The 14,364-nt window shown below is 38.8% G+C and overlaps 1 protein-coding gene across 1 annotated transcript in view; it reads right to left on the bottom strand.

Annotated features, from left to right (window-relative positions):
* LOC116069354 (cytochrome b-245 heavy chain) overlaps positions 1–14,364 on the bottom strand; it is a 33,407-nt gene that overhangs the window by 13,752 nt on the left and 5,291 nt on the right. The window contains exons 4-8 of the mRNA XM_031339947.1: positions 7,529–7,613; positions 5,791–5,936; positions 4,134–4,324; positions 1,251–1,380; positions 213–305 (exon numbers count right to left, since the gene is read on the bottom strand). Of these exons, the coding sequence (XP_031195807.1) occupies positions 213–305; positions 1,251–1,380; positions 4,134–4,324; positions 5,791–5,936; positions 7,529–7,613 (645 nt within the window). The remainder of the gene's footprint in view (positions 1–212; positions 306–1,250; positions 1,381–4,133; positions 4,325–5,790; positions 5,937–7,528; positions 7,614–14,364) is intronic.

The following is a 14,364-nucleotide window of genomic DNA, read 5'->3' as shown; positions in this document are numbered from 1 at the left end:
GATACCTTTAGTGTCCCTCTTAAAGACCAATCCATTTCATCATTAAGTTAAGTGCATTAAAATCAACTGATCAACTATAGGAATTCTCTCTGTTCTCAGTATAATAAAAAGAATGTGGCTAAGGGGCCTTTTAGAGCAACAATATAGAGAACTCGGGGAAATTTGCCCATGTGGTAAGTAGCTACTACCAATAATTCCACATCAGTGAATACCTTAGTGATGACCACCTTTTGTTGAGATCGCCAAAACCGGACCAACCTCTCACAGAGGTACAGGAACATGGGACCCACTATCCATTTCCAAGTCTGCAATCACATCAAATACAAAAAGGAGAAGTGTTAAGGGGGTGGTGACAGCTTGTGAGAGACTCAGAAGGAGCAAACATTTTACAAGACAGGTTAACCTTTGTAAGCTTGCTGAAGCATTTACTACTGATAAGAAATTTTTATAAGAGTCTATATGAAAATATCAAAAGTTAAGATGAACTGTTACACCAGTAAAATAGCCACATTTGGGTTATATATTATATAATCTGCATCTGTAGTGTAAAACTTTCCAAAGAGGAACTTCCTGAAAGAATGAGATTTCCTCTCAGTGTCAATACATGAACTTGGACTAAGCCTACAACAAAGCAAGGAAGACTCCAGAATGTCTCATTTCAGCAACTGATACCTTTAATGAAACATTGCAATTTTTTCTCTCTGTCATTAAGTCTGAGATTAATCTTTTGAAAGCTGACAAATGTTGTGCAAGACCTCAATATGTCTTCAATATGTCTAGGAGCTATGCAATGCTTTTGCTACATGGACACACATGAAAACTCTAAGACTTCCCTGTGAGTCTCTGGATGGAATATAGAAATTGCTTCATAACGTTGTAAGCTCTCTATAAACATTTAGGCCCAACAGATCTATCCAGTTTGACCAGTTGGATTCCTAACCTAATATCTGAAGTAACAAAAATCTGAAAGATAACATGACCTAAATGGACTCTGAGGTAGAAAATAAGAGTATGTTTCCCATATGTCCTGGTTTGTTTTGGTGGTAGTGATGGTGGTGGTGGTTGGTTGTTTCTTGTCAACTTGACACATGCTAGAGTTAACTTGGACGAAGAGCTTCAATTGAGAAAATGCTTCTAGCCAATTCACACAGTAGACAAAAGGAGATAGAACATCCTAATGGACAACACTTGTACCTGTTTCTTCAGACTAACAGTAACAGCACTATAACAGAAGCAATACAAATATATACCATAGGAGGGTTTCCGGCGAACTTTGGTACTGGGCACTCCTTTATTTTTCCCCAGTCTTTGATTTTGTCTGCACAGAAATCTAAATTATGCTCTTTCAAGCTGTCCGAAGTCTGTCCACGTACAATCCGTCTGGTAAATTTAAAAAAAAAATAATTGCACATCACTTAATAACAAGACACAAAGCTGCTTGAGTATTTTAGCATACAGGGTCTCATGTATGCTAGGCAGGCATTCCAACAATGACCTATATCCTCAACGCTGATTGTGTACATATCACAAATATCTTCATGGGAACCCTGTGCTTTATAAACAGTAACACCCCTTAGAAGTAAGTCAGGGAAGGAAATAAAAACATGTGATCTTGAACAATAGAAACTGTGCAGATGGTACAAAGACCATTGGCATGTAATATTATAGAGTGTGTCTTGGGTTACCAACATGTACCTTGCTAAAGAGAGAATGTGCTTCTTTTCTATTGCCACTTTTGTGTATAAACAAACAGAACCTAGAAAAATAATAACTCTAACAGACTGATTGTTAACCCAGTGGGTGCCTTTGTGAAAATTTGAAAAGGTTTCTCTGCCTGTGAAGATACTCCTACAAGCCAATCATGTGGACAGTGGAAAGTAGACTTGCCTTTTGTCTTTCAGACAGACATTGGTATATACTGGACAACACAGACAACCATACCATACATAGTGGCTTTGAGGTAGCAGAGTGCTTTATTTGTAGATCCCTGACTTTTGTAGGCCAGGCATGCTGCATAGCTGGAATCCCTATATGCTAAGGCAGAATGTGACTTTGAGGATTCCAAGGCAGCCTCGTCCACATAATGAGATTACCTCTGAAAAACTTTTTCAAAATAATATCTTTCTCGGAAAATTTGACCATTCTCACAGATATGAGCACCAGTACTATATTCCTTAAAGTGCATAGAGCCTATTTAGTTCAACTCAATAAGTATCAAGTAAGCCGATGTTAGAATATTAGGCAATTCTGGATTAGCACAAAATGGAGTAAGTTATTTTAAAGAATGCAAATGACATGGTCTTCAGAATATATTGATGGAAGAGACATGGACATCCATTTGTAAACTTTAATTGGAATACCTATAATTTAACATATTATTTAGTATGCTCTGAGAATGGTTTAATTCAAGGCCATGACCCTTTTGTAAAACAGTGTCTCATTAAGTATCCCTGGCTGGCTAGGAACTCATTGTGTAGACTAATCCCTTCCCATTTCTAGGTCTCTGTGAAGAGACTGTCCTCGTATGAGCACTTATTTTGAGTTGGCTTAAGGAAAAGTACTATCCATAGTTAACCTATGGAAAAAGGGTTGAGAAGCAAGTATTCTTATGCCATTTTACATCAGGGTACCAAAGCAGTGTGATCTGTTGAAAATAATTCTGTTTTGGACCAGATAGCCTTGACCTCAAATCTCAATTCTACGAATTCATGCTTTGGTAGCCTTGGTAAAATTAACTTCTTTTGAGCTTCAATTACTTCATTTGCAATACAGGTATATTTCTTCATTAAAGGCTGAATTTAGTGCTCAGTGTTCTTGTGAAACACATCAGGTACAATGCAGGAATATGAGAAATAGTAACTACAAAGGGTCTTGGTTTCCTGGTTCATGTAGAGAATAAACTGGAAGCAATGGGATTAGTGAAGGGGGCAGGGGAAGACATGCTTTCTCCTTTGACAGATTCTCTGAGATAGCTGGATTGTGAGCAACGTACAGGGAAAGGCACTCGGTTGCTTTAGGAGACTCAGGAGACTCTCCATTCCTACAGACTTCTCAGTGCTTAGAAAGAGTTTCGCAGCCGTGCAAATCAGGAAGTAGGTGAAGAACACACACAGAGGTTGGCCACAGTTGTTTTTCCTCATCCTTCCTCTTTTCACTCTCAAGACTTGGTCACCCCTAGGTTACTTGGCTTGAGCTTTGCATATTCTCTTTCCCCTCCCCTGTGTTCCTGAACTCTATACCCATCATGGAATGTTCCTGGGCTTGGCTTTTATGTGCAGGTGGTGTGAAAGAGTAGAAAAATGAAACAATATTAAAGCAGATTTTTCCCGAGCATAAAGTAAAGCACTGTGTGTCCTTATCAGAGTTTTTACCACAGCCCACTCGAAACCACCTGTTCTTTAAGCCACTCACCAGCCCAGAGTGGCTTGACCCACATTTTACCATTTTTACTTTTTGGTTCCACATCTACACATGAGAGGGTTAAAAGAAACATTGAATGTCAAGTTCTTAGCACCGGACATAGAGCTTGATAGAAGCTAATTTACTTTTTATCATATTTGAAAATTTGAAGGCAATGTTCATGTATTTTTCTAGCTAGCATTCCTCCCCAATTCCTGGGGTAGATTCTCATACCCAGTAGGAATCTAGTAATGATTACTGGCTTAAATCAAAATCACTTGGATATCAGGAAACTGCTTCAGCTGATTAATCACTAACACCTCTACTTTGGGATTTTGCCTAACCTACTCTTGATTTATCCATAGTAAGCATTTCTGGTGGGCATCCAAAAATCAAACCAATGCTTTCAATAAGGTATGGCCACACAGAGAGTAGACTACCTTTCTTCTCTTTAGGTAGGAATATAGTGAACAATCTATACAAACGGTGGCCTTGAGATGAACCACAGCCAGTGTATTTTATACAGGAGGTATATATTTCAAGTTTATTTTAAATCGTTCATACTGAATTTGATAGGTGCATCAAGAAAGCAAATACCATTGCTGTTGTGTGTGTGTGTGTGTGTGTGTGTGTGTGTTTCTGACCTCAGCTGTTCTCTGCTGTGCCTCTCCTTGGTCAATAATACATCTACAAAGTGAACCCAAAGTATTTGGCAATGGAGTTAGAAAACTCACTCAGCTCCATGGATGGCAAGGCCAATGAAGAAGATCACAAAGAGATGGTGTGTATACCAGAACACTTCAAAGTAAGACCTCCGGATGGTTTTGGTGGAGGATGTGATGATCAATATGAGACACAGTGTGATGACAATTCCTGTGATTCCAGCCAACCGAGTCACGGCCACATACAGGCCCCCTTCAGGGTTCTGGAAAATAGAAACACACAGGCTCAGAACTGCAGGAATATCCATTTTAAAGCTGTTTATATAAGGCATTTTTTGTTCCTGTGGCAATTGTAATCACATCTCTCAGAGAGATCTGGTGTTGAGATTTTCAAATTTAAACTGTCTCATATTACTGGAGAATCAGAGATAAAGAAGAGATAAAGAAGAACATTCAGATGATTCTAATGGAGTTGAACTATAAAGAACTAACCTAGTAAAAGATAGCTTCAAAGTGTTTCGTGCTTTATCTCTTTGATTTGGAAAGGCCAATGACTTAGTTGGCCAATGACTTCTGATTGCACCTGCCACCTGAGGCTGGGTTCACTATGAGTAGACACTTAGATGAGAGATTGGGGGCAAATGACTTAGAGAAGGTGTTCCAAGAGAAAGTTGTCAGTGAAGAAGGAACAGGTCAGAGAAGATGAAAAAGTTAGGCAAGGGGAAACACACACAACATCTCACAGGAACAACTTTAACTTGACCTTATAGATGGTCTCTCATTATTTCTACTTTCAGGAAACTGAAAATAAACATGGTCAAAACATGTAGGCCCAGAGAACAGGTGCTCTGGAGCAGGTTGGGATGTGCAGAGATGCACAGGGTCTGGGCAAAGATATCCCAACCCTATGCCCCATGAGATTGCCCCCATCTTTTTTGTCTCTAATCTCAGAGAAATCTATTGAATAAAGATGAGAAAATGCCATACACTCAGGCATACACAAACCAATCTGAGAGTTAAGTTACACGTCACAGTTTGTATTGACTAAAGGAAAAAGAGCTGCATGCCAAAGCCTGCACTCATCGGTTTTTTGCCAAAGGCTTCTCAGGGAGCAGTAATTGTCCAGATGCTTTCAGATGTCATCCTTGGACAAAGAGATACTGGGAGCCTCAAGGCAGTCTTTAGAAGAGGAGAGGGCTTAAGTGAATGAAAAGGAGAACATTCTGGAGGAAGCACAGAGCCAGTAAAAGTGACCCAAGGAAATCTGGACAAATTGTGACAATGTCAGTTAAACTAATATGTTCAATAGACATCATTCAGAAAACAATGAACAATGAAAAGAAAAATTATCCATGTATTATAGAAAAAAAAAAAGCACGAGTCATGCCAGCTTTTTTCATGTCGGTTTGAATGTAAATTTGGGGCAAAATTAATGCTCTTTGTCTTATAGCTGTTTTTGTAAACATGGGAAATATGTTTGAAATTCAACTGGGGAACTTAACTGTCTCCCTAAGCCACTGGGTTCATAAAAATGGCATGAGCTCCTTGCTGAGTGAGTAGGAGAATAGGTGGGTAGGAGACTTTTTTTATACTTAGATTCTAAACTATTAGCAAACTTTCTTTGCTGGTTTTTATGGACAAATTATAGGTTTATTTGTTTTCACTCAGGAAAACAAAGTCCTCTGTTTTAATAGCCCAGCAAACATCTGATCAGAAAGGGGAGGCTTACCTTGTATTTTTCTCTAGCAAAATTGAGATACTCCTCATTGTCCCTTTCTCCGATGTCAGAGAGTGCTACTGAATAAGGGTCAGAAAGCCCGACTCTGGCATTCACACACCACTCCACGTTGAATAGATGTGCGATGGTGTGAATAGCTGAAGAGGGCAGGAAAGAGACACAAAGAGGGGAAAAGGATGAACCACAGCAGTAGAATCGAAGGTTCTGGCCACAGCCTCTGACTCTCAAGAGAACCAAACCATGTCCCAATAACCAGAGAAGCAAGGCAGGTCTAGTAGGTCAGCTTCTTTCTGCCTGTGCTACAGTGGGAAAACCATATAGCCTTTCTGGTATTGGTTCCCTCATTTGTGAAGTGAAGGGGTTGAACTAACATTTCGGAAGAGCCAGACAACCAATTTTTTAGAGTATGCATTTGATAGATCCCCAGCTTCTCTTTTCCCCTACTGTGCTTGTGCTCAAATGAGAAAAGCACCCATGTGATGTTGTCAAATCCAGAGAGTTAGTGGTGGGCATAATTGAATTAATTTAAACTGAATGTCATCAGCATGAATCTCTTAAGTTAAAAAGAAATTGCTCGCCTAACTGGGCTGCCTTGTTTGGCCTCAGTGAGAGAGGATGTACCTAGTCCTGGGGTGAGGGGATACCTGGCAGGGGCCTCTGCCTTCTCAGAGGAAAAGGTGAGGGGAAGTGGAGGAGGACTGGGAGGAGAGAGGGGTGGGTAGTATTTGGATGTAAAATGGATAAATTAATTAATTTTAAAAAAAGAAATTGCATTCACTATTTCATTATCATTTGCCTAGAGCTTCCTTGGGGCCTGGCTCTGCTGTATTTTGCAGTCACTCAGCCCTTACATTAAACCAATGAAATAAATATGTTTAATGTCAGCTCATCTAAAACGTGAGGGAACTAGGGCACTATTTGTTATAAACCTTGCCCAAGGTCACCTAAGCCAGTAGAAACTGAATTAAGAATCAAATCCAAGCTGTGTGGCACACATGCCTGCATTCTTACTGGTATAGCATGCTAATTTCTAGCAGGATATTACTACTCATTTCTTTTAAAGCTTTCACTTACCACAACTCGAAGTCCTGCAAAATCTGGTAGATGAATTAGGAGTCAGTAAAACACCTTTACACTAAGCTCATTTTCCTCAGTAAGAGATACACTCCCCACATGCAGAGTAAAAGGATGTTTTGTTCATTGCTATGTGTGTCTACTTTCTGGCAAATAAATGATGTAAGTTAATTCATGGAGACTGTGTAACAGTTCTAGGAATAGTCTTTGCCCCAACAACATCCCCACCACAATTGTGATAATAATATAGAATATACTACATATCAATATACATTGTATGCAAACATTGTATAATATCAGAGTAATAATCACTAATATTAGTGATAAGGGCTTTCTTAAGATACTTTCAATTTATGGCTCATAGTTCTGCAGGTTTATTGCAAAATCTATAAAGTCCGCATCTGTAGCAAAGCATTTATAGAATGAATAAAAATGTTTGTGTGTTCACTAGCAGACATTTTTTTATTCTAAATAAGTAGGAAACAGTGATGACATGAGGACAGACTGCATGGCATATTTTATTTATATATGAAGACCCTATGGTTAAAAAAATATTCCTCCCAAGGTATGAATCCTCATCTGACCACAATCTAATGGACTTGCACACATGTATCCAAGATGGCTCTCTGCATTTCAAATGTCTTCTAAAACTTACCCGTGTGAAGAGCTATCATCCAAGCTACCATCTTATGGAAAGTGAGGTTCCTGTCCAACTGTCTTCGAATTCTTGTTGAGCAACACTTTGGATAGAGAGAAAAAAAGAATGGTAGAAATTGTTCATGTGAACACTTTCTTTGTCCCAGACACTTGACATGTAATTCTCATGAGCACTCTACAAAGATAGATTTCCATCCATTTGGTTGATGATAAGGCTGAGATAGTCATCCCTTCTAGTTCAGACAGCCAGTTTAAGCCATATGTTTCCTGTTCTCATACTAGTGACATGAGACCTTGTCGCAAATACGTTTTTCATTGTCTAAAATTTTGTATTTTGACAAAATATGTTTCTAGTTTTAATTAATTTACTTAATAAACAAGGTATCTCAAACTTCATGAAGAGTTGGCCTGTTGTCACATTCCTAAGAGTCTGGTGGGGACAAAGATGAGTGAACAATTCTAGCACAAGTGAATACAGTTCATATACATTATAGGAGGGGGGAAATGGGCTCACATGCTCATTTAGGCCAGAGACATTACAAGGAAGATCATTGTCATATATTAATAATAATTAATAATAATAATGATAATAACTGACAGTTACTGAGAGGTTGTGAAAAGAACTTCTTTAAGCCTTTTACATGTGCTGGCTCACTTAATTGTTATGCCAGCTTTACTAAAGAGGGGCCATTATGACTACTATCTAACAGCTAATGAAAGGAAAGTGGTTGGTTATCTTGCCTCATAGTGACAGCCAGTGAGTGGCACAGATGGGATTTAAATCCAGACTGTCTGAGAATAGTTTGTACCAATATTGCAATATTTTGTGATTTATATGATACCTTGATATTCAAAAGAGAAAAGGAGTATATATCCTAGTGCATTTGGCCTGCCTGCACATGTTAGAGTGCATGGGTTTAAATCTGGAGTTAAGTCAGTGCTCAAAGCAGAGAAAGCAAAAACCTCATAACAACGGGCCATGTGCTTGTTCTAGCTGCTTTGCTCCACAAATTAAATGCACTGACACCAAAATATCGAAATTCTTTAAAGATGTCAGTGACCTTCCAAAACAATTTTAAGTACTGTCAATACTTTGGCCTATGTATTGCATTCAACTTAAAGAGGTTATTTATTTTTAATAAAATATTCTGATTTTGAAGAAAAAATATAGTTGTATGAAAAATTGCATCTGCTCCATTGTTTCTCAGTGCACCACACCTGAAAGACAGGAAGGCTACCTAAAAGATGACACTTGGAATTGCAAAAGTACTAGAAAGGAAAACCATAAGGATTCAAGAGAAAGGATTTTCTCCTTTATCGAGTGGCCTGTGTGATACAGATAATTTACCTATCACTTAATGCAATAATGAGTGTATTCTTGTCTGTTATAGGTAAAACATTAAAACTTCACTTTGTCTGGGATTCCAGTCTATTATTTGTCTATCAAAAGTTTATGCCCCTTTCCATGAAATCAGATGCAAAGGACACCATCATTAGTATTCTAAGTGTTTTAAAATTAGAGTAAAAAATTAAAGTATTGAGATCCTCAAAGGACAGTGGTCAGAGAAGGTGAGAGTAGAATAACAGGGACTAGAAGGGCAATTAATCAATGAAGGGTCCATTATCATTCAGCTGTCATTGTTATCAATCACTGTCCTTTAACAGTGGGCTCATTCGTACCAGCAAACTCCTTTATAGTTTTAAGGAAATAGCCTCCTGTTTCTTAACTGCCACATTGCTCCAGTTTTTAAAAGTCATTCTGGTAGGCAGTATACTGGAAGAACTTCTAATGACCCTGTGCAATCCTCTCCCCTTGAGTTTGGATGAGACCTGTGAGGATGGCGTGTGGTTTTGTTATACTATGTGATAAAGTGGATCCTGCAGATGTAAAGTCCAAACTTGATTTAAAGAGGGAGTTTTTGTTTGTTTGTTTGTTGTTTTTATTATTTTACCCCTGGGTGATCTGACACAATCACATAAACTCTAGAAGTCCAAACTAGAGGAAGTCAGATTTGAAATACATAAAGAATTTAAGGTACTGTTGCTATCTGGAAGATGGGGAGCAAGTACATGGGAGGGGGTGGGGGATCTGAAAGTATCCTTGGGGTGACTGCTAGCTAGGAAACAGGGACCACAGACCTGCAACTATAATGAATAGATTTTTACTAAGAAGGCACATGGAAGAAGTTTTGTGTTTGTTTGGGTGTTGTTTTGTTTTTTGTTTCATTTTGTTGTACAGAACTGATGATGGAACGAAGAGCCTTGTGCATGCCAGAAAGATACTCTTATCTCTGAGCCTAGGCTTTCAGAAGGCTTGCATTTTTCTCTGTCTCACAGAAAGCTGGACCTCTGCTTTACACAACTTTCAGCTTGCAAATGAGGTTTGTTCTAAACCAATGCATTTGTGACAATTTGTTGCACAGAAGTTACAATTATGAGCATCCTTCCTGGACTGGTAAACTGTATTGGACACTTAAGAATCATAGGATGAGACCTGTCCAGGCAGTGAGCAGTGGTGGTAAACGCCTTTAATCCCAACACTCGGGAGGCAGACGCTAGCAGATCTCTGCATTTGAGGCCAGTCTGGTCTACAGAATGAGTTCTGTAGACCAGTTAAGGACAGCCAGGCTACACAGAGAAACCTTGTCTCAAAACAAAACAAAACAAAACAAAACAAAAAGAATCACAGGATGGAAATTAGTGTAGTTAGTTGAAAGCAGTGATGATATACATATGAAAGTAAGTTTTGCCTTTACATGTATCTATCTATGGTGAGTCACAGACAAACTACATAACTGTAGGACAGGTTTATCACCTATTTAATCATCAAAGCTCTTTCTAGAAGGCCTATATTCACTGAGTTTTTTTTATTAGAATCATGTTGTTTTGCATCATTGTGTACCTAAGTTCTCAACTACCTGTTGCCTGGCTCTCCAGCTAGAGGGCAAGCATCCTGAACAAAGATCAACATGTTACATATTTTTAAAAGTTTTTTTTAATGGTTGCTTGGCCATACAAACAAACCATACTTTCGCTGCCTTGGAAATGAGATCACTAAGCCTTCTGCAATCGCTGCTGTGTATTTTCTATTTTCTTACAGGAGGAAATTCACTAGCTCCTGCATCATAACAAATTTGAAGAGAAAAAGTATGGCTTTGTTAGGCTCTCTATGGCATCACCTCAGTCCTATCTTTGTCACTATCATTAGCATCAAGAAAATTTGAGAAATAATAGATGTTGGTGCCCCTTATAAACCTTTGACACAAACATTTAGAAAAAGCAATAATAAATGCAGTGTCAGAACAGCAGAGTGATCTGCTTAGGTAATAAAGTGCCCATCCAGAGATAACCATTATGGCCTTTTTATGACTTAGTGAACACAAAGCACATTTTTTATTCAAAGGTAAAACTAATGAGCCAGAGCAACAAGTCCCACCAGGGCAGCAATCCTTCATTTTTTCTAAGTGCTCTTTTTCCCTGTGTGGTCATGAATGGTAAAGAAGGCATGCTGATACTAAGCTTTCAAGAAAATGATCTCCTCACCCCTTCCTGAAAATGGGGCAGGACGATCAGCTGGCAAGGTTTGAAGGAAGGCCTTTACTCTCTCAGATTGCCATGGGCCTTTCTGTTCCTCCTTAGCCTACAGATATCATGTGTGTGCCTTGACTCACCTCTGAGTTATTGCCAGCCAGCTCCCAAATAGCCAAGCTGTCATCACGCCTTAGAGCTTCCTCAGGGAACTATCCCTTTGCTGTTGTCCACTGACTTCTAAAAGGAAGTTTCTCTCTTACTGTCACAAAGAGCCTTGCCCAACTTCAATCAACTATCATTATAGTGCAAGGGCAATTGTTGGGACATCTTGGCAAATTTCTGTGCTGTATTGAAACAGAATTTCAAAATAATGAAAAGTGGAAGTAAAATGAATAACATAGTTAATAGGGTGTACTGTGGGTTTTTGTAACTCCATCGTATGTATGCTTGGTCTTACTGGGCTTGTCTTGTGTATTTATAAACATTTTAGGTGAAATGTCAAGAGCTAGACTTACAAAAGTCAGGCAAAGGATCTACAGAAACATTTGCACATGGTGGCAGTAAAAAAATGTGTGATAAGTATGAAGAATGCCAATTTGTATGGTGCTCCTTATAATTGTGAAAGCTCATACTTAGTCTATATCTCTTCCACAAGACTCTGAGCTCCTTAAGCTTGTGACCATCCATCCTTTCTCCAGTTATTAGGACACAGAGAGACCTCTAAAGCGGGACTAGTCAATGATTGACAATTTTAATTCATTAGTATATCTTTTACTAAAGATATGCCTATTCATTCCCCCCCCAACACTGGGGATGGAATTTAGGGCCTTACACACTTGATGTGCTCTTCACTGCTGGGCTACAGCCCTACCTAGGAGAGTATATTTATGTTTAAATGTACATTATTTGGCCCCCTTCCCTGTTCAAATGTACTGGAGACAAAAACAAAAAAAAAACCAAAAAAACAACAAAACAACAAACAAACAAACAAAGCACAAGGCTCCCTAGGAGGCCACATTGTTAGAGGCAGAGCCATGAAGAGGCCCTCTGATCCTGAGACTGTAGAAGACAAAAGGCCTTTTCACCTTCCTGTTTGACTCTGATCTGAAGATTAGAACTGTCACAAGTTCAAAAGTTATTTCTACACATCAAGCTGGGGTTAGTAAAAGTTCAACAGGTGCTTCTGCATGCTCAGGCCTAGCCTTTTCTCACTTTTTTTTTTGTTGTTGTTTGGTTGTTTGTTTGTTTGTTTGGTTAATTGGTTAATTGGGTTTGGGGTTTTTTGCTTTGTTTTGTTGTGCTGTTTTGTTTGGTTAGTTTCTTTTGGTTTTGGAGAAGAGTAAGGTTACACAGCCAGAGGGCTTTTTTCCCTCTGGGTAGACAGAAGGTTTCAAAACCAGAGTCTGCATGTTTCAGCCCTCTAAAACTGAACTGAAATTCTATGGCTGTTTAGTTAGCACAGTGTTCTATTAACAAGTTCTTAAGTTATTATAGCCTGGTCATTTCTAGACTGGGTTACTTAGCAGGTTCAAATATGCATATTAAACAGAGCCATGGGTTCAGGGTGTTTAGTTGTCCCATACAAAAGCGAATAGGCTCAGGGAGCAAAATGACCTGGCTTTGAACCCCAATACTTCTGCTTGTGTTCCCACCTCACATCCTTGACATGAGTTCCATGAAGCCTCGGGGAGCTGTGGCTATTACAATTTCCAACACTAGTCACAACATATTCTCTCATTTAAATCCCAATCAGAAAAAGGAGCTTCCTTTACAAAGTCTACCTTTCAGATTACCAACATTAGAAGGAAGGGCATGTCATGCCCAGAGTGGATTGTTTCTTTTGAGGGAGGAGAAATGGAAAGGGTAACAGAAGTGCTGGTATGAAAGTACCAGGAGCAATTCAAGAGGAGGAAGAGTATAAATGAGGATGGATGGCAGAAAGATAGGGAGAAGAGGTGGTGGGGAGGCTCATCAACCAGAACTAAGTAGGTACAAAAATGCCCTAAGGAGAAACACTATTTTGTGTGCTAATTTAAAGAAAGAAAGAAAGAAAGAAAGAGAAAAAGAAAGAAAGAAAGAAAGAAAGAGAAAGAGAGAAAGAAAGAGAGAGAGAAAGAGAGAAAGAAAGAAAGAAAGAAAAGAAATAGAGAAAGAAGGGAAGAAAAATAAAGTGGGGGAATTGTTCTTCTGTGTAAAGATGTTCTGGTTACAGAGCTTGGCTTTCCCCCAGTTTACTAATGCTATTAAAGATCCTCATGAAGGTCTTCACCCGTGGGCAACAAAATGTCCCAAAGCTGTCATTTTATATGTGCTGCTCATGGGACATGACCATTCAAGGCAATGCAACTCCGGATTATGGGGTAACAAGGATTTCTTAACTGACCACCTTGGTGAAAACACTGCCTCTTTTTCAGGCTTTACTTCCTCTAAATAAAAAGTATTCACATAGGAATAGGGAGATTTTTTTTTAAGTACCCAAATCATGTCTCCATAAAAACAAAAAGATATTGCACAATGGTGTCATTTAGCAAGCCTTCATATGGCTCTTGCATTATTTAAAAGATGGGTAGCTTGGAAGTCAGCCTTTCCATACAGTGAGATTGCATCTCTGTGGATTCTTCCATTCAGTAGATTATTTGGAAAGCCTTATGATGAACAGCTAACATCGAGCACTATTATTGGGTGTTGCCCCGGTTTGCAAGACACAAGAGTGACACATCAAAATAATGACTTACATAAAGGAGCTTTATCACAGTATATTCTAGAGATAAGAGACCTGGCTTTTTCCAAAGAATCTTAAAGGATTTGTCAACATTCTTCTTTTGGTTTTGTTTGCTTGACCTGTTGTTTTGCTGCTGGACAAAGTGACTCTAACACTTTGTTCAACTACTGATGGATTTGTGGGTTCTGGGCCTCCTACATGCTGGGATAATGCTGTATTACTGAGAGACTCACCTGCTTCCCAAGTCTTCATGTAAAATGAGACCCCTGAGAGTGGAATTTAAGGAGTATCTTTAAGACAAAATGGTATTTTATAAAGTGGTGGGTAATATCAACGTTTAATTGTTTTTAAAGAAAAACTTTCTTTTTTTAGATTAATAGGAATTTTATAAGACTAGGGAAAGCAAGGCAAAGTGAAAGGCCGAGTTGTACCCGTGACTGGCAATTTAGTACAGATATTTGCTAACTGTCAAATGAATTGTTACTTCTTTAGCAGTACATTTATTTCACTTTCTAGTTTTCCCAGAAAAATCCTTACTTTCTTCCCCAGTCTTTTCATAGACATTTGCCCACTAAAATTAC

Source organism: Mastomys coucha, chromosome X (assembly GCF_008632895.1).
Source record: "Mastomys coucha isolate ucsf_1 chromosome X, UCSF_Mcou_1, whole genome shotgun sequence".
In the NCBI taxonomy this organism is placed as follows: domain Eukaryota; kingdom Metazoa; phylum Chordata; class Mammalia; order Rodentia; family Muridae; genus Mastomys; species Mastomys coucha.
The sequence above is the reverse complement of the archived record's forward strand: the minus strand, read 5'-3'. Positions and strand labels throughout refer to the sequence as shown.